Here is a 22,534-nt window from a genome sequence, read left to right on the forward strand (position 1 = left end):
TATCTCTAAGCAATTAATTTTCTGATTCAAGCAACGTAAACTAAGGAGAGCATTTCAAAATTTTCCAAACACATTCTGGCTTATCTCCCCTTTCGTAACTTATCCATTTGTATGATCACAGCTTACACAAGTTCATTAGAAAAAAAGCTCACTCACTGATGAAAATGCACTAATAATACAAGATAAAAGACACTTAGTTCTCTTGATTTTAAGGTGTTACATTGAACTTCAGATTCTTGATGTGGCATTTACAAACCTACCTACGAAGCCATTTTAACGGATTGTTTATATTAAAATGAGTGCATCATTGGTTTTTCTGCATTTTTCAGCCCACTCAATTGCTGGATCTTTAAACATTATACATCATAACAACATTAATTCAGTCAATGCCAAGTAATTTACTTTCTCCAGATTACTTAATGATTAGCGTAAGTTAAAAATATTGAATAGTATCAACAAATGTGGACTGGAATGTCTTAAAGGGTATGAATGAACTAGGTTTGGTTAATCCAACTCTGGGAACAGCCATTTCTTTTTTTAAGGTTCAGCTATAATATTGGTTTCCAAAATATTCTTTAGGTGCAAAAAAAATTGGCAAATGTAAATTTAACAAATGAATTAAACTATTGCAAAAAAATCCCATTGACAGACAAACCCTGCAACTGAAAATGAAATTATGGGTAACACAGAGACATATTTTTTAGGGTCAAGAAAAGTAAAAACGATTGGAAAATCCAGATTTTGTAAATGTATCTTACAAAAATGGTCTATGTAAACCACATTAAAAGAATAATAAACAGATTGGAAAGGGATGAGTTATTTGATGGAATACCTTAAAGAAATGGCCCACTAGAAACCATGGGAGGGTTTACAAAAGTGATTTGTAATACACTTTGTTAAAACTTTTTTAAAAAAAATTGTTAAATTTCCAAGACATGGTGAACATGGGAACGATATATTTTTTCAGATTTCTTAAGTATATTTGCAAATACATTTAAATTCATAATGTTAATAGAAGTCTAAAAACAAAGTCTAATTTACATGAAAATGTATCAAAATCAACATGTCCATGCCACATTTTGGAGAATGCCAATGCAAAAAAAATTTCATTCCACAGTGGAATATAACCACAAATTTTGATAAAGAATTTCTGAATTAAAACCACATCTTTCAAATTAAGAAACCATACATGCCAGTCTAGACAGCAAGGTATGCATATAAATGGAATTTTTTGCTTGTATCATGTTAATGGGAAATATTACATAATGTATGATTGTCTCCCCTGAATAGGTTTGATGACCCTTCATAATATGTTCTCACTAAGTAATTGTATTTCATATGATCTGATTTAATAAATGAATGTGATGACACAGTTGATAGTTATATTATTTATTAAGAAAAGCCACAGGATTTTCATTTAAAGAAAGTTTTGAATTCTAATGAAATAGATTTGGAAATGTTCAAAATTCTACTTCTCATATTTTCATTGTGATAAATATACATAGGTTTCTTAGGGCAAAGTAAACATGATCCTGATGTATTCTCATGTCTAATTTTAGAACTTGAATATGAACTAAATAAAGTAGCAGTACAAATAAGTTCAGTGAACCACTTGGATACTTGGATACCAACTTTGAATTATCTCCCCTTATTAATATAGGGCAAGATGTCAACTGACTTTATATATTCTGTATATTAGTGGTTTTTAGTCGCTTTTTTAGCAAATTTTTCATTTGTTGTGAAAATGAGTGATTTAATTTTTCATTATACTGAAACCATCCTGACATCTACCATGAAAAAAATTTCTTTCAGGAATTTTAGATCTAATTTGATGACTTAGACCTCACAATATGTTCAATGATCAAATCCTGTCTAAAACAGAGTGAAGATCTGATACTCATGGAAAAACTACCTTTCATTAACGCAGCAAAGACCTTTAATTGGAAAAGGGGATGTTTTATTGAAAGCATAACATTTTAGAGTGAAATTTGATTCCCTTCATGTTTATGTATCTGACCAATAATTTGCAAACAAATATCTTTTTTCTTTTTTTTTTAAATTGTAAAGTTATGAAAGAAAAATACATAATAATTGTGTCATTGATTTCTTCCTCAGCTTTGAAGTAGAAACTTATGAGGTAGATAACAGTTATTCCTGTGTTGAAATTTACAATATTACATAATTTAGAAAAAAATGCACACTTCAAAATTTGCTTAATTGACAGAAAATATGCAAAAAACAGTTGAACTAAGCTTTTGTTCTAAATAAATCCCAAGTGTAGGGTGTATGACTCAATGTCACTCTGACCTATCACAAATATTCTATTTCATAAATTTACAGTAAAATAAATACTTTAATCATGTTAAAATAATGTAATTTTGAAGCAATGCTATCTAAATCAAAATATTGTATTCCCTCCAAAATAAATAATTACAAATTGCTTCCTACAGCAATTTTCACTGGAATAAAATATGAGGCTCAACAGAACACTGATGTCACAAGGATTATCTTTGATTCACCCAATGTCACTAGATTAACCTTCCCTTGGTTCACCTGATGTCACTAGATTAACCTTCCCTTGGTTGACCTAATGTCCCCAGATTAAAATTTTTTGGTTTACCTAATGTCATCAGATTAACCCTTGGTTCACCTGATGTCACCAGATTTACCTTTGGTTCACCTGATGTCACTAGATTAACTTTTGGTTCACCTGATTTCACTAGATTTACCTTCCCTTGGTTCACCTGATGTCAAATGATGTACCTTCCCTTGGTTCAATTGATGTCACAAGATTTACCTTTGGTTCACCTGATTTCATGAGATTTACTTTTGGTTGACCTGAAGTCATGAGATTAACAAGATTAATCTTTGGGTCACCTGATGTCATGAGATTTTCCTGTGGTTCACCTGATGTCACAATGATTACCTTTGGTTCACCTGATATCACTAGAATTACCTTTGGTTCACCTGATGTCATGAGATTTACCTTTGGTTCACCTGATGTCATGAGATTTACCTTTGGTTCACCTGATGTCACTAGAATTACCTTTGGTTCACCTGATGTCACGAGATTTACCTTTGGTTCACTTGGAATTGGTTTCATTAAAAACATCAAATAGAGTGTTTCCTCAATTCTTGGTCAAAATTTGAGCTGAAGAAGTATGTGAGGAAAATTTCAACTTGAGATTCATTATGAAACCAAGGCCCTGGTTACTTCCAACAAGTCATGCACTTAGTAAAATAAGTGATTATAAAGATAATTCAAAATTTTGAGTCAATTCCTCTGGAGCATTTATCTTTTTTTTATCTTGTATGAAAACCTCAAGGAAAAACTTATGGTATAGTTATACTTTTAGTCACAGGAACAAAATTTTATGGTTTAACATTTTTATTAAAACCTAATTTCATAGATTCTTGAATTCATGGATTTGACAACCCAATCAAACAAATGAATGGGAAACTTCCTATTAATTGGGAACCAAATTTAAAGTTTTTCAACCCACAAAAAAAAAAATAAAATAAAATAAAACAAAACAAAAATGAAATTGGTAAACCCTAAAAAGTAAACCCTTAGCCTATGATTAAAATACTAAAAGATTGCTTTTATTCTTACCTCGAAAGATGTTTCTTCGAAATTTCTACCACCTTGTGCTATGTATAAAGATTCCTTATCAAATAATTCTAATGGTTTACGGCCTGAAACAACATTCCTTCCGACTTCTTCACAGTTAGAATATAATATTACTATGTCCCCCTGGACTTTAAAAACTAGTTTTGTGAAGGAATCACCACTTAGATCATTAACACTAAAATTTCCAATGGTCCTTGAAATACTTCCAGACTGATGGTCTTCAGTGTAGTACAATATTACGTTATGATTGTTTCCGAAAGTGGAAGTTATTCGAACACCAAATGCTATTACAGTCTCATCTATATTTTTTACAGCAAAAACTATTCCATCAGACGAAGTAACTTTAGCAGTTAATGATAATGCAAAATCTGAAATTGGCTTTTTAAATAAAGTAAAAGCATTTGTCCGTATAGAAGCTTTTTTTGAAATCTTAAATGCAGGAAATCCTTCCAGTCCGATTCCATAGGAAACACCGTTGTTTGGTAAAGGAATTCCGACGGCTGACAGAAGGTCAACTTCTTTTTCTGAAATGAAAGGAATTTATGATTAACTTTTATACTATACTAGTATTTTGTAACAGCAGAGACATGTTTAAAGTCTTCAATGTTACTTTTATACAATATATACAATTTTATTTATTTAATCATAGATACAATAAAAATACTGATTACGATTAGAATAAAAGATTGCCTGGGCAAACAAAAAATAAACAATTTTATATTTGGCCTAAGCTGAGTAGTCAATAAAATAATTTACAAGTCCCTTTAAGTTTTTTCATAACAAACCTATTTCAATGTTCTGTGAAAGAAAATTAGTTAATTTATACAGTAAAACCTGTACAAACCAAACCCTGAATAATCTCCAAACCTGTCTAAACCAAACCCTGAATGTACCAAAAACCCTGTCTTCACCAAATCCTGAATGTTCCAAAAACATGTCTAAACCAAACCATGAATGTTAAAAAAACTGTCTAAACCAAATCCTGAATAATCCCAAAACCTGTATAACCAAACTCAGAATAATCTGAAAATCTGTCTAAACCAAACCCTGAATAATCTGAAAACCTGTCTAAACCAAACCCTGAATAATCTGAAATCCTGTCTAAACCAAATCCTGAATAATCCCCAAACCTGTCTAAACAGACACTTTTTAAGTCCCTTTACATCAATATTAATGTAATTGAACCTTGGTGAACCGAACTCCTGTCTTAATCAAATAAATTTTGAAGTCAAAAAAGGGGTTTGGTTTAGACAGATATTAATTCTGATGCATTTTAAACAGATCCTGCTAAAATGTGACGATTTGCAATATTCATGATGCAAATTATATATTAATAAAAAAAAAATAATGATGTAAAAAAAAAAAAAAAAAGTAATTTAGACATAGAAAAACATGGAAAACTGATATAAAAAGTTATGGTTCAAGTAAACTCAATTAAGTACTTCCTAAGCATGACACAATATTCTGGGTTTTTACAATGCTTTTTTCCTCTAACGTTACGTAAGGATACAATCCCTGTATATTGGTAATAACTCTCAACAAGTACATTATATACATTGTAAAAAAGAAATCTGTAAATAATCAAGTTTATCACGGTAGTCATAAATTATATGCTGCATAATCAAACGGTTTATTGGATAAAATTACACCTTCAAATTATGCAAAAATACACTTTCAAGAGCCACTTATCTCTGTTGCACAAAATCACTTTCATATTCCAGGTTTGTGCACGAAGTAGCCTTCATGTTATGAGAAGAGTCAACAAGGTTTTAAGACTGTCTCAATTTTTTTCTATAGAGTACTGACTAACAACATTTTCCAGTTTGATTCCAATCCAACCATTTTTTAGAGTTTTCCAGTTGTGATTGATAGTTAGAAACAAAATCTGACACTAAATTTTTGCAAGCCAGATACTGGTCTCAAAAGTGAGAAAAAGAAATCACAATGCACATAATTCAAGATCTAATTTGGAGCAATTAGAAAATGCAATTGACATTGCTTAACTTATTGCTATCTACAGTTATTTAGCATAACAATTTAAACTATTACTCCATGTAATACTGTTCATACACTTAACATCAATATTGATTTTTTTTTCATCTAAGCAAATTAGTTGCTTATGTTTAAGCTAGCTAAGTCTTCATGGGTCTGGCAATAGCAATTAAATATATTGCTGCTCGGACGTTAAACCCCAACAAACATACAAACAAAAGCAGTTAAATAAAGTGACAGATGTATCCAGCCATTCCACTAAGCCAATCCATGATTTAGACCAGGCCATGAGTTACATAACACAGCCTCAACATGTGAAGTGACATTTGACTGCAAAACTATAGATGCATAACAATGTTAAAATATCTTCAACAATCAACAAGGAATTGCTCTGTTGTTAACTCCTGCAAGACATCATAATTTTACGAATATTTACACTGAATTTAATTTTTCTATAAAACCATGCAGGAAATAAAATTATTATTTATTGCATGATAAATTATTTATAATCAACCATTTTCTGAATCAATTTTAGGGTATTAACCAATATTTACATTTTTACTGAAAGTGTATACATTTGACCTACCTTGTATCCCATAATAAAAGCTATGTAGGCAACGTAATTAGCTTCTAACTATCCAAAAACTTTAATAATTTGTTTACACTGCGTTAGAAGAGTGACCACTGTATCAGTTATGCCAAATTCTCCTATCTTCTGGCAATACATTTCAAATGGTTTCACTACACAATGTGACATCTTTCAGAGGCAGATTCAGACACTTTGAAAAGGAGGGTGCCAGCCGGGGTTCCTCAGAAAAAGGAAGATACTAGGACATTATTTGTCATTTTTTGTCAATTTTACTCATGAGTATGACAAATTTTCCAATATAAAGAGGGGGAGCCAACCCTTGCACCCTCTCTGGATCAGCCACTATCTTTAGAAGGGACACATGGTGACCAAGTGCATACTCCACCCTAGATTATCAAAAAATATATTTTCTTCAAACTATAAACTATATTAAAAAGAATCACGCCTTTCTCCAAAATATAGGTCATCTTTTTCTAACTGTCCCTGTAAACATAATTTTTATTCTGAATTTCTATTGTTTAAGGCATTAAAAACTGCATATTAATTCATATATTGTAAGCTACTTCTGGGTGCAGAAATAAGATGGATAATTATCAAAATTTTCTGACGTGTTATTACCAAAAAAAGTTAAGTGTCATTTTGTCACCATCGTATTATGAACTAGAGGATTTTGTTAATGATATAGTGGTCTTTTACCTTATAACAGTGGTGGATTCATAGGGAGGGTGCAGGAGGTAATCACTCCTACTTTTTAATTGGAAAATTTGTAAAATTGACAAAAAACTGGCAAATAATGTCCTTACACCCCCTTTTTTTCTGAGAAATTCCAGCTGGCACCAATCCTTTTCAAAATGTCTGTATCCGCTGCTGCTATAAGAAACCACTTCTTAGTCATTTGAAGGGGAATTAGGAACCCTGAATTCACAAGGTCATGTGACATGTTCTACATGTCACTTCCATGTACTACATGTAAAAAATGTGATGACATTTATGCAACTGAGAAAGACAAAGTGAAACTTATCCAGGTCTATGTCATAATAATGTAAGCATCAAAAGTCTTCATTGTAACACATTTAACAAATTGTCACTAAATATATCTAACAAGTCTGTCTGGATGTGTGGGTGTGTAGAAAATAGAATTTGTGTTGTTAAAGGGAAAAGTTTGCAAAACTTTAGGCTTCAACTTCTGAACAGGAAGATATTGTAATTCCAAAATAAGTAATAATCCATACTTATCTTTATACTTGTACCAAATAAAATTTCTTGTAATACAACCTTCACTTAGCAGTATGATTCATAAAAAAAACTAAAAGGGAGACAACTCATTAAATATTAATCTAAAAAAGAAAAGTGGTAAAAATTACAAACTATAAAGCCAAACAAGACAGTTACCAGTACAGGCCAAACTTCATGTCTTAATTTTTTTAATCAGTTGCTGCACTTTTGATACAAAAACATATAAATTCTGCATGAATTACGCTTTTTTTCAAGAGTCATTCTTCTTGATTAGGTTAATTTTAGTTGGAGATGAATGTATGGTCTTCTCCGATAGACAAATTTGTATGAAGAAAGGACTATAATTACATTAAAATATGTGGTATGTAGATCAGTAGCATTGTTTTCTTGCACTACTATTAGCAGTGCCTAAACTTTATAAGGACTGGTACATTTATTATAACAAATCCAAGGATTCACTTGGTGTTCACAAAGCATTATATTCAAATATATGCTATTTATTTAATTAGGATTTGCGGTCTAAGCCATGCAATTAAATAAAAACAATATTTTATTGCAAAATCAAATATCAACAAACAGGTGTGAAATTATAAAGGGAAATAAATGATTTTTGAGAAAAAAATGGGTCATATAGGTGTATACTGCCCCAGTATACAAATATTATAGGTCAAAATTGTCAAAATGTCATTTAAACATAACTTTTACATCAAAAGAAAATTAGTCCTTTGAAAAGATTTTCCAGATGTTTCAAAATGCTATCTTTTTAAAGCCCTAATTTTCTGGCAGTTTAATATATAATCTCTAATGCAAATAACAACCCACAAATTTTCTATAAATTTTTCAAGCAAAGAGTACTGGTCTATTTCAGAATCAGGCAAGATTTGATTGATTTGCAATTAGCAGAGATTGAATTACACAACAAATCAATAAGTTTAAGATATAAAAAGAATATATATTGGGGTAGCTGGTTGTAGGGTTAATTGATTGATTGATTGTTGTGGTTTAACACCCGAGCAGCAATATTTCAGCTATATTCAGTGAGGGTTGTGGTGGTAATATCAATTTTTTTATCTGGTTTTATTGTATTTTTTATTCTGAGATTTTTTCTGAATATATCTTTTCCGTTACAGAAATTGCTCAATAGCCAATGAGCCCACTTTCTTTACCATTTAAAAGAATTTCTAGTTCTTTCATATATGTTATTATGTCCCCACAATTAAAGGAAGGCTACTCCCTTAAAATGTTATAACTGTACTATAAAGACAACCTGCATGACTTTTAGATTGAATGATACTCAACAAGTGACTTCAGAATATTTGTTTGCACTAGAATAACAGGACAAAGATAAACTCAAAGTTTTTGTACTTTCCAATACACCATTGCATTTTTGTGCTACGTAAAAGATTTAGGTAATTCCACAGGCTCCCAGCCAAGAAATTCCATGTAGAAATTAAGAAAGACATCAAATTTAATTAGAAAAACACCACTACATGCTGTGGAAATATACAATGCATGCAAAATGATGCACTTCATCGAAAGCAATCACTGCCTTCAATAAATCAATTTATTGTCTATACAGAAACTGGCACATCTAAATTTCAGATCTTCTATGTGAAGTTGCTAGATGCAGAAAGTAATTTTAAAGTAAATTCTGCCTCAAAAGAAGGTCAAATTAAGGACTGAAATGGGTAAGGTGTATATTTAGGAATTACCGCAGGCACTGCTATTTTTAGATTTCAGCATTAACTGTTCTATATTTGTCATAATTCTAAAGTATTCGAAAGATTGGGGAAATGCCTATGACCCAAGAACATTAGCAATTAAATTCTGATTAAATATAAAAAGAGTAATCAAGGGAACAAAGGTTATAGCGGTAATCAAAAGAACGTAATCCAGGCACAAAGACCAGACATTGAAAACAGACATAAACAGCAAAGAACATAAAGTAACTAAAATCATACATACAAAGTAACAAAAGCAAACGAGCAACTCGGACTCCACTAAAAACTGGGAGCATGAACCAGGTGCACCGGTAGGGTAAGCGTGTTCTGCTTATCTTGAAACACCCGCCGAGTTGCTCATAAAAAGTCAAGTACGGGGTAGACAAACGAGGACAGGAAAACTATGAACAGTTGAATAAATCAGTTTTCATGGTGAAGATAGATACACCATAATGATCCGCGAGTTCATGATGACGACCATAAAACATCTGTAGTGATGACTTCAATCTTGAAGCAACATAATCCTGTTCCAGAAGCCTATATGTTAGAGTTCTAGCGCGATACAAAAAGTCTGCATAGTTCAGGTAAGCTCTGGCATAACGTATGAGTTGTGATATGAACACTCCATACGCAGGTGCTGAAGGGATGTTGCCACAGATGAAAGGAAAGTTGACAATTATGAATGAAAAGTCATCACGTTTGTTGTAAAGTTCAGTCAATAGTTTTCCTTTACCATCGATTTCTAAGTGTAGGTCTAGATATGAGGCTGCCTTCACAGTGTCTGTAGTATCCTTTATCTCAAGTTCTTTGGGGTAGACGCTATGTATCAAATCCCCGAAATTAAAATTGTTTAAAGATAATACGTCCTCTATATCGCTGAAACTATGATTAAAAGATCTAGCCAAACCATATTCTTTCTTTTGGATCAGATCAGCTATAAAGTCAGCCTCATAAGAGTGACGGAAAAGGTCAGCAAGTAAAGGAGCAACTCGGACTCCACTAAAAACTGGGAGCATAGACCAGGTGCACCAGTAGGGTAAGCGTCCTCTGCTTTTCTAGAAACACCCACCGACCAGGTAACCTTTTAGCCTTCAAAACAGAGTTAAGGACTCACTCTTGTTAGCCACTTTACCACAAAATTGTTTATTTAAAACTATCCAATATTCATAAAACTACCATATAATAGTAAACACAAAAAAATGGAAAAAATGATCAATGGTTCTTCTAATGAATGGTGAATGAAAAATAACAAGAGGCTGTCAAATTAACGAAGGAAGTCCACAACTCAAAAACAACAATAATAATGAAAATTATGAATATCGGTACAGGTGCCAGTTTCATAAAAATCTCAAACTGAGATTTACCTCAAATCCTCCCTTAAGTCAAATTTCAACCAATCAGATCACTTGAAATTTGATGATTTGAGGAAAATTCTAAAATTTGAGGAAAATCTCGATTGAGATTTTTTTTTAAGAGACTATTAGACTTTCCTAATGTTTATGGAAAAAACACAACAGAGTTCAAAATGATTCTGTCAAAGGCTGTTAAAGTAATTAGGCAGTACCCTGACTTCCAGGAGAGGGTCCAGGTGAGGGTGTAATTGAAAAAAAAAAAAATAAAAAAAAAAAATCTATAATAATCTGTGAAATATTGTATTGAATATGGCAATTTATCATATTCATTCATTAAACATGAATTTTTTACAATTTTGTAGCTCTGCCTTCCTATTGAGTACTTTAGTATCGAAATTGCATAAAAGTAAATTTACCATACTTATAAAAACTAAGATACTCTTGAACATGTCTTGGAGTAATTTGTGATAAAGCCATACTACAGTATAACTAGTTTAAGTTATGTAATAATAACCTGGCTTTCTCATTATCAGATTAAAATCTAATTGTTCAAACATAAAAGAAGTTCTCCCGCTAAATGTCAAAAGGAGTGGAATTCCCCAAGAAGATTTTCATCAAATAATCATTATTTTTCAAAATTATATAATAAGAAAACTGAAAGATATATTCATTTTGAAACCATTTTTCATAAATTTTATCTGGAAATCAAAATAAAAACCTAAAAAATCGTGTTTCTGATCGAAATTTTCACCGCCAAAATTATTTTGGGTATAGAAACATAATTTGATCACAAGTGGAGTATTAAAAAGATCAAAATTCAAAGGAATTTCATCAAGCATGTTACCAATAGGTCAGAGTAATTTGTGATAACACACTTTTAAAATTCTGCTTTGATATCTGACACAACAATACTTGGCAACCCCAAAGTACACTTAGGGAGTACTTTTTCAAACGCCACTTTTTCTGTTTTCAGAACAATCACTGGAAGTAGCATCTATCCACCTATTTATAATCTAAGAAACAACAATCTGATATCAGTAAAAAAAACTTCTATTGCTTTAAATGCAAACAAAATTTGTAAGTTGAGCCCCTTGTGAAAAAAAAGCATTTTAATTTAAAAATCAAGTTTTTTTAATTTTTTTATTTTGAAATACTATCTGCCAAAATTTATCATATTTTGCAACTTATAAGAATTCTTTGGCCATTTCCATGGTTTGTTTTCATAAAGCTTGAAATTGTACTAAATTTATACCCTAGCTCCTACTGCTGTTAAACTGTTCTGAAGTGCAGAAGAAAAAAACAGCATGTCCTAAAGTGCAAAGTAAAATATATCAGACTGAAAACATATTGTTCAATCCTAAAACCACATGTCTTTCTTGGGTGACATTTTTTCTCCAAAAAATAGGGGTGGTTCTTGTGTGTATTAAGTACCATTCTGTGTAAGAATCAGGCAAGGGGTGGCACATCACTTTCTCCAATTTAGTCATTTTTGCCTAAAATATATTCAGTAAATCTAGAAAACAACCAAAAAGCTATTTAAGTTTATCCTGAGGCATCTGTGACGTAGATATTTATGACTGCTAATATAGGGAAAGAGGGTGGAAAAATTTTCCCGCCATTTTTCAATAGTGCATTTCAACTAAATTTGACCTTTCAATATTATAAAAAGGCAAATTTTCACACTCTTTGATGGTTATTTCTGGTGGTTATCAGGTATAATTAACTGGTTAATGCAATAAAATCTCTGCATTTTTTTCCTTCATGTGCCACACCTTATATACATTATTTTATACAAATTATGCAGTTAAACCTGTCTAAACAAAGCCCCTTTTGGACTTTAAAATTGGTCCTATTTAGACAAATGTGTGTTAACTAAGGTTCAAAATCCATTCAAATTAATCTAAAGGGACTTTAGTGTCTGGTTTAGACAGGTCTGTGGAATTTTTGACAGGTCCAAATGTGATAGGACCTAAAGTGTTAAGGTGTTTGTCAAGTCACATGACACTGAAGAAAGTACACTTGTATTTTTTATACTAACTTAGTTTTTGCCCAAGGCAAGCTATATTGGACTGAGGTACAGCGGGAGTCCTAAATTGCCATCCAGAGACCAATAATTCAGCATATAAATAAAACCCAATTATACCTACCCACCAATTACAACCAAAAAAATAACCAATGAACCTATTTTTTCATAATATAATTCAATATACATGGTGTCAGACCAAACACAGACTAGAATAGAAATAACTGTTGCTGCTCAATTACATGATAAAAAAATGGTTAAATCTTTCATGAGTGGCACTTTAAAGTTCAAAGAATTTGTCTTTTGAAAGTTTTATATCCATTCAGTAAGGGAATACATTTCTATTTATATTCAAGCAGTGAACTTAAATTCTAGAGGACATTGAACTCTGCTAGGAATAAACAGCTGTTCTAAAGCATGTAGTACATAACAGTTGTTCAAACTTCTCTCCATGTTGAAGTATCAGGTAAAGAGGGGATACACTTTTATATGTTAGTCAAGACTTGCTACAAGCCTCTCTGAAATAAATCCTAATGGAACAAATACCCTCACAGCCTGTTGAAGCCTGTACATTTGGGGACCAATGTGGACGTACAATTCCTATTGGACACAATTTTTAAGATTAATAGACTACCCACTTTTGACAACTTTTGACACACAGTTTGATGCCATTTCTAAAGCACCCAACTGCAAACAGCACTTGTTGAAAATACAGTAACAGAATATGACTATTTCCTGACAATATGCACAACTCCCTATGGTAACCTAACACTCCACTGAGTTTCATAACAATCCTGCAAGTCCTTAAAGAGGAGCTGTGGACAAAGGAATAAACCAAATATGCTGAAAAATGCCTAATTAAATTAAAGTTATTTCTACAATTTTTGTCCAAACATAAATTCCTGACAGTATGCACATATCCATGTGATTATATTACATCACACAAAGTTTCAAAACAATGCTGCAAGCTGCTTGGAAAATAGCTTGGACAGATGAACAGACTGACAAACAGACATGGTGAAACCTATAAATCCCCAGAACTTCGTACGTGGGGGTATAATTATGGCACATATAGACTAAAATTATACAGCTTGTATCACTTCTACCATTGACAGTGTCTTAACTTTACATTGATTGGCACTTAAAACCAGATAATTACTGGAAACAAAAAACGGAAAAGAATAGAACAGTAATAAGAGTTTGAAATGACATCATTCCAACAACCATAACATAACTGCACTCAAAAGCCTTTTCAATTCACTTCTGTGATATAGCAGATGATAAGCCTGCCCCTTTCTTTTCCAGCACAGCATTCAGTTTTGTAACTCTGAAATGAAAATTCCAAACCAAAAAAATTAAAAGAACCTTCCAGCATTCCAGACTGACATGCTTAACAAAAACAAACTCCACAAAAACTGTTTTCTAGAGTTACCATTAGTGACACATGGATGAATGAACAGACACACTGACAGATAGCCTCATTATGTCCATCAAAATACAAACATGTAAAAATAAAAGTTGTTATCAAAAGTAAAACAGTGCAAGATTGATAGGATAAACAAAATGGCATAAAACAGAAGTTCAAAGCAAAAACTCCATTACAAAGTAATTAAATCTGCTTTCTTGTTGCTGTAACTAATTTAAGGCATATTTTTCAATTATTTATCAATTAAAGCATCTTTAACTACTAGATATATCTGTTTTAATGCATTTCTCACAATTATAACTAACCTTGCATCACAGAGGTGGATTGTACCCTGTGTAATATGGTATTTGATAAGTGCTACATGGTGGTTTGCAGAGCAATTCCTGTTTTTCCTTTATTTTTTTCATTAAGTTTTTACTTGAAGTGCAAAAAGGGAAATCGGTACATTCAAACTTTCATTGAATCCTGCCCAAGGTCACTTTCGTAATTCCTAAAGTCAAAGTCAAATGTCTGAAAATTAGCTGAAGAAATAGTGGAATGCTTTTTGATAAATCAGGGGTGCATTAAATATTTGATATCATTGATTGGTTTTGATAAAATATAAGAAGAATAAGTCAAAGAGACAACAAACCCACCAGGATTTCATTTAACAACCCATTAACATCTAAGGCAACACATTGGTCTTCAATGAACAAAAAGACAACCCTCACTCCATAGGGCTGGCTGCAGTTGGTCCCAAAACATCATTATACACAGGTACAGCTAAAGAGTTGCCCCTATATACACAAGTAACATAAAAATAAACTAAAGGTAAAAACAAAACAAGACATACAGAGGCCAGAAATTCCTGACAGATGCAAATAAATGTGGCAGTGTTAAAGTACTATGGCGTGATCACAACCCTCCCCCTTTAAAATCTGGCCCCTGTGGAAAAAATATTACACAAATATTGTTGTATTGAATTGTTACTTATGAAAGATGTCAGTATATTTCTTTCATTACATCAACATTGCAGACTGGGTTGAAACCATAGTGCTATTATTGTACAAATGTAATTTCAAGGTTTTTCAGACAATAAGAAAGTTACAATATTTTAAGCAACTATCAAAATTCTTTTCTTCCACATCATCACTATAAGGGTATAATCAGCAATGCACCTTAATGCCCAGGAAGAGGTATTATCCTAATTAATTCCTAAAGAGTCCCATTAACGTCAATTTTTAAGAATGTACCACTATCTTAGATTCAATTTAATAAATGATTATGGCCAAATAATACAAATTTACCGGAAAATATCACTTGATACATGTAAATAAGTAATTAAAATTGGATAACCATAAGGGTTGATTGGGTGCGTTAACAATGGATTGTGGTTTTGAAATAAAACACCAAGAGGGCAACCACAAATTGCATAGTCATGTATGTAGATGATGGTCTGAGGAATCAAAGACCATAAGTGGTCATCATAGTATAACGACTACCAGTAGGGCTACCACAAAGTGAGTTGACATGTATTTAAACTATGCTCTGAGGAAATTAAAACAGTAAGTGGCAATTACGATCAAATGACTAGCATGTGGTTTACAGTCAACAGCTTACTCATGAATACAAATGTAATTGCTTTTATCAATGGTATGAGAGAAAAAAAAACAGATCATAAATGGAGAACTTGGTCAAACGATGGAATAAAACAGCCAGTGGGTCATCATCAATTACATAGCTACTAAGGCACAGACCATTTTTTTCTTGAGTGGAGAGTGCAAAAATACCTTATTTTTTTCAGCAGCACCTTAAAGTTTCTTATTTTTTTTTGGAAATCTACATTGTTAAGTTGGCCTAGTAGCTATGTAAATTCCAGACTATAGATAAATTGATTGCAATTAAAAATTTACCCCCACCCCCCAAAAAAGTTTGTGAGCTATGCATTTCCCAGTCACTTTTCTGCAGTACCATAAATGAGCATTTTAAAAATTTAACCTACATTTCTAATCCTAATATCAAAATGATGGACCATATGAAATATTGGATAAGTCCTAATTTACCTCAAGAAAGTGCACAAAGGCACTTGAGACAAGTTTTATGCATATGGTAAATCAATTGTACTGCAATAACCTTTGACCTCTTCCCAGGATACACCAGTTGATTTTTAGGTTTTTTCACGTAGGAGTGTCTAGGATCACAGACAGACACAGTTTTAAAAGGCAAACAAATATCTAAATATCTAAATCGCACGAGGGTTTAAACATTGTATATTACAAGATCAGACTATATCATTCGATAACACAGTATCCAATAGAGGTCTTCAACAAATATGACCATGGGAGTTTAAATTTGATGAGCATGGATACATTTTGACAGGAATGGATCAGATTGCATTTTAAAGTTGCTAAGTTGTATTAAACATGTAAACAGATTATGGAAAGATCTGCATGATTACTTAATCCATCTTAATGGTTGCTTAACCAACAAGGCTTTCTGCTTAAAGTCACTTCAACTTTCACCTGAGGTCAACAGAGGACATCAATCCAATTTAAAAAAAATGTCTGCAATGGAAGTTTTGGACACTAGTATATATATTATCCCCCATACACATTTTATGAATAAAATCCTTATTAGTTTATAACCATTTTCAAAAAATTTCAGATTAATGGCTACCCTGGAAATTTTAATATGCCCCAACCTTAAATATCTTCATTCCATCCTCCACATCAAAAAATGAAGTTGATGACTTTCAATCTTACAGTGCAGAACATGAACTATATTTTCATTCATTTCCAATCCATGTCACAAAGTGCATACATATCAAGTTTGATGAATTGCATTGCAATTTTTGTTTTCTTTCAACAAAAACTACAAAGGAACAATTTCCAAAATTAAACAATTCACAAGGTATTGCACTTTAATAATTGGGCTAATGGGAGGCAACTCTTGTAAAATGTGAGAAATATACAATAAAGCTTTGAAGTGGTGCTTGATATAATTATCACTTTAAGTGTGACCTAATTTAAATTACACGAATTCCGTAAATTCGTGACACATATATTAGATGTTTAACATTATAAAGAACCTACAGCTTAAGGTGTCCTGTCATGCAATGTGGAAAAAATTGTAAAATAATTATTTTCAAATTGAAATACATTTCAAATGAAAAATTTGGACAATTAACAAATAGAAAACAACAAAAAATTGGGTTAATTCTAAAGAAACAGCTGAGAAATCTCAGTTTGAAGTAAATGACTTAAAAACCTATTTTTTACAAACTTAACAATTTCAAATGCGTTTCTTGACTTTTAAATGTATTTTTAAGACAGTGATATGTCAAGCTAATTTGTGTTACAACATTGCAGTGTTTTGTAAACATATATAAACATTTGATATTAGAGGCCTCCAAAAGAGGGGATTAGAGGCCTCAAATAAAGGGGATTAGGGGCATCCAATAGAGGGGATTAAGGGCCATGTCATGTAAAACAAGAAACATGATGCAAGAGTGATATTTAAAGTGAAGATAAGATGACATTAAAATATTGTAAACAAAAACAATTGAGAGGCTGTCCATGTAAATGTCTAATGGAATGTGTATATCATTTGTATGTCAAAAAGCATTATTTGTTTTTAAATTGACAATGGATGGCTCAGAAAATACTATTGAAACTTCCCTAACAAAGCAACCAAATTTTGCTCAAATTAAAGAGTTATCACCCTTTTTCAATGAATTTCAATCTTGAATTGTTGCAGTTAATCAAAAACCAACATTCAACAATTGTAATTGTAATTGTGATTTGAAATGGGTGAAATGTTTTTGAAAAAAAATCTGTCATGTGACACCCACTGCCTGGTTTATGCATGGATATCATTGTAAGAAGAAACAAAAATGTTTTTGTACAAAGAATCCTATCTAAACTGACTCCTTATTTATAGATTTGTTTGGTTTACACAGGTTCTAAATATAGTGATATAAAGGGTTATTGAATTTATGCCAATTTATTCAGAGTTTGGTTTAGACAGTTGGTCTCCTAATGTCCCTCCCAAATATTACTCAATAAAAGGATACTTGATCCAAATTGTTGCTCTTTTTCACAAAAATATCAGACGTACTAAAATATGAATTAAAACAAAAACAAAATGTTATGTTTCAACATCCTATAATAACATTGCTGGTAGACTACTGTACATACAACTTGATACAAATAATATATATTTGCAAAAAAGGCACAAATAAACTTAATTTTTATTTTAATGAAATTTAATTCTATGTTATTGCTTTCTACAAGCTTTATAAATAATTCAGATTAATACTGTAATTTTGAATGTATATTAAATTAATTCACTCATTAAACAATGCACCTACTAATTAAATACATCCAAAAAAAATTACATGCCCTACGACAAGATTTTGGGAAGTTTAAAGGGCACATGTTGTGCCCCCTACCAGGAAACATTTGCAATAAATTACACAAAAGGTGTAAAATTATTTAATTATAAGTCTTCATAAAGATTAGGCAAAGAGAAATTATATAACTAAGAAACAATTGAATGAGCCATTTTGAGAAAAATGATGTGCCACCCATTGCCTGATTCTTACACAGAATGGTACACTTTTTTTTATTTTCCTGCTCTTCTTGAGTTTATGATATTTTTTTTTCGTATTGATGTTTTTTCTTCCTTCCTTGGGTATCAGTAGAACATGGTGTCAAACTTAACAAAACTCAGTTCAATTTTAAAAAAAAATCTGCTATGGACTGATACTTAAAGCATTGATGTTTAAAAATTCACAATAAAAAAATCAAAAAGACTGCTCTAATTTCATAGTAACAACAAAGCCACTGCTCCCATTATTTTGTGATTATGAAATTAAGAAATATTGCAAGATATCAAAAGCTAGAACAATGAATAATCACCTTTGGCACTGGCAAGATAATTTAGGAAACATTTATAATTGCACTGTCTTTCCAAAAAAATCTTATTGTCTACAAGTTGTAATTCTGCACATGTGCAACTCAAAATAATAACAACCTCTGACAACTATTTAAAACTGGATGATAAATCATATACAAAGTACATTTTTCACAAAAAATTAACATTATTTCCCCTCAAGAGCCTCATTTTCCCATAAATCATATCTACCCAGACAAAATAAATTAATGCAAGTGTTTTGTTACAAAGGTGATACTAGTACAATTCTAAGCAGAATATCAAATTCTGCATTGATCAAAACCTCCTTTAATAAACATAAAATGTCTGAGAGACAAAAACCAAAAACCAGGACATTTAAGGGCAATCAAAGATAGCTTAACAAATTGAAGGAGAAATTAAGGTAGAACCAAAAAGACACACCCATCTGTGGGCAAAAAACAGGGCATTCATTTTGGTGATAAAAAGTGAACAAGTGTTTTTAACTTCAGATGAAAATGAAAGTAGATAACATTTTGGCAAGTTTGGAAGATTTTTGAATCAATAAGTAAAGGTAAAAGTGAAAGTACATTTAAATGCCACAACCATTTTGGGAATATGAACCTCCCGTAAAAATAACTCCATTAACTGTTATACTTCTATCAGTAAAATTACATGATCGATTGATTGATTGTTGTGTTTTAATGCTGTTTCAGCGACTAGGGCCATATCACAGCAAGAACATAAAATAATGAAATTAAAACAAAAAGCTATTTACATATAAAAAGGTACATAAAAGGTAAACCTAAGACATAAAATACATATAGAAACATAACTTCGATAAAGCATTTAAAACATTGAAAAATCAAGGAAGGTATCAAATTTAGATTTTATTAATAAACCGATGTCCCGTAAGAAATCGATAATGTTTTTAGATGAAACTGTCTTGAACAAATCAAACATATTGGTGCAGTCAAAATGATTTTGCCTGGTGTTGGCAAAATCCACACAATCTAGAAGAGCATGTTTGATAGAGAAAGGGCAATCACATGGGATATACTCAGGTCGAGGATCACCAAAAAGCAAATGGCCATGTGTAAATCTAGAATGTCCAATGCGACATCTAGTCATAACCACTTGCTCTTTGCGATTGCCCAATCCGGATTGATGAATGCCTAGATTGGGTTTTATGGAATTGAGTTTGTTGTGTTCAAGACCATCCTATCGGTCCTGCCACATCTTTAAAATATATATCGTTATTAAAGATTTAAAATCGGTGTATGGCAAACTAACATCCTTTATTATTTCATTTAATGCCTTCTTGGCAACCCTGTCTACAACTGAATTACCCTGAATACCAACATGACTGGGTACCCAGAGAAAAACAATCTCTTTATCAAATTCCTGAAGTCGATGAATAAATTATAAAATTTGTAAGATAAGAGTGTTTTTCAGTTTGTGATTCTTAATTGCCAAAAAACAGCTCAAAGAGTCAGAACAAATAATAAACTGTGAAAGATTAGATTGAGTAATCAATTTAAGTGCTAACAAGATGGCTTGAGCTCGAGATGGCAACCATTCAGTTACAGTTCTGTCACCATGGACAGCAGCACATGCAACGATATCGCCATCTTTTGAGCCATCTGTATACACTGTTGAAAAATCTGGATAATTTGCTTTAATTTCAGAAAATTTTTGTTGTAAAAATAAAGGATTGGTATCAGACTTTTTATATTCATGCAGATCAAAAATGAAAGAAGGGTGTGGAAGCTCCCATGGAGGGCATTTCGAAGTAACAACAGGTGTCACTGCATTGGGCTCCAGATGAATTGCTTCCAAATTAAGTTTTATTCGAATTCCAAAAGGAGGGGTTTTGCTTTGATGTTTTCGATAAATGTCGACATAAATAGGATTAATGACACAGTCATAAGCAGGGCTATCTGGGTAGGCGATAAGTTTTCTTAAATATTGAAGACCTAATTTCAAACGTCTGTCTCCAAGGGATGGTTCATTTGCCTCAGCATAAAGGCTCTCAATAGGAGAGGTTCTGAAGGCACCAAGACAAAGTCGCAACCCCTGGTGGTGAACAGCGTCTAAAATTTTAAGGTAAGATTTTTTGGCGGAACCATAAACAATAGATCCATAATCAAGTTTAGACCTAACCAAAGATCTATATAAATTTAATGAAATTGAGGTATCAGCTCCCCAATCGGTACTGGACACCATTTTTAAAATATCAAGCGCCTTAAAACACCTAGATTTAAGTAATTTGATACGGGGAAGAAAAGAAAGTTTACTATCAAAAAGTAAACCAAGGAATTTTGTTTCTTCTACTATTTTGATTTTATTACCATAAAGAAAGAGATCTGGGTCCGGATGCAGCTTTCGCTTTCGACAAAAGTGCATACCAACAGTTTTAGATGTAAAAAACTTAAACCCATTCTCCAAAGCCCATTTCTCAATTCTTTTGTAACTGCCTTTCAATATTATTGATATTTTGTCCCCTGTAGCAGATCAAAAAGTCATCTACATACAAGGAACCGTCAATATTGTCCTTCAAAACTTGGGCTAAACTATTAATTTTAATACTGAAGAGAGTGACAGAAAGAATACTTCCCTGAGGAACTCCCATTTCCTGTTCCTTCTCAGAAAAAGTTGAATTTACCCTTACATTAAAATGACGATCTGACAAAAAATTAGACAAGAACAGAGGAAGTCTTCCTTTCAACCCCATATCAAATATATCTTAAAATACCATATTTCCACGTCGTGTCATAGGCTTTTTCTAAATCAAAAAAGACCGACACAACGTGTTCATTTTTAGCAAATGCATTTCTGATGAGCATTACAAACCGAACTAAATGGTCAAGAGTACTTCTGCCTTGCCTAAAACCACACTGAATATTAGTGAGTAAGTTGTGCTTCTCAAGAAACCACACAAGGCGATCATTGACCATTCATTCCATTGTCTTGCAGACACAGCTTGTCAATGCGATCGGGTGATAATTTGAAGGATCTGTGTGATCCTTTCCTGGTTTTGGGATAGGAACAACTGAAGCCATTTTCCAGATGAAGGGACATTACCAGAAGTCCATACCTCATTCATTAAAGCATGAAGTGTATGTAGAGATGGATCAGGAAGATGTTTCAAAAGTTGATAGTGAATATTATCTAGCCCACTAGCTGTATCATGGGCTTTAGCCAGTGACGATTTTAGTTCCTCTATAGAAAATTGAGAGTTGTAGGATTCATAAAATTACACTAATCTAAATTGAATCACATTTCAGTACCATTCTGTGTAAGAATAAGACAATGGGTTTGGCACATCATACTTCTCAATTTGGTCTTTTTTGCCTCAAATATATTCAATACATCGAGAAAACAACTGAAAAGCTAGTTAAATTTTTTCCTGAAGCACCAATGACGGACATATGTTTGACTGCTTATATCAGGGAAAAGTGCAGGGAAAAATTTTCAATAGTGCATTTCAACTAAATTTGACCTATCAATATCTTAAAAAGGCAAACTTTACTAACACTTTTATTGTTATTTCTGGAGGTCATGATGTATAAATTCTTAGATAATGCAATTCAATCTCTGCATTTTTTTCGTAATGTGCCACAACTTATACAAATTTTGCCTGATTCTTAGACAGAGAAGTATTAAGTCTTCAG

At 32.1% G+C, this 22,534-nt stretch overlaps 1 protein-coding gene across 5 annotated transcripts in view; it reads right to left on the bottom strand.

Moving 5' to 3' along the window:
- LOC148600157 (uncharacterized) overlaps positions 1–22,534 on the bottom strand; it is a 119,291-nt gene that overhangs the window by 39,516 nt on the left and 57,241 nt on the right. For all 5 annotated transcript variants that reach the window (XM_088559306.1, XM_088559304.1, XM_088559305.1 and 2 more), the window contains one exon: positions 3,614–4,155. In XM_088559306.1, the coding sequence (XP_088415432.1) occupies positions 3,614–4,155 (542 nt within the window). The remainder of the gene's footprint in view (positions 1–3,613; positions 4,156–22,534) is intronic.

This window comes from Perna viridis, chromosome 13 (genome assembly GCF_037379345.1).
Source record: "Perna viridis isolate PV_CMFRI_1.1 ecotype Kerala chromosome 13, ASM3737934v1, whole genome shotgun sequence".
Taxonomy (NCBI): Eukaryota; Metazoa; Mollusca; class Bivalvia; order Mytilida; family Mytilidae; genus Perna; species Perna viridis.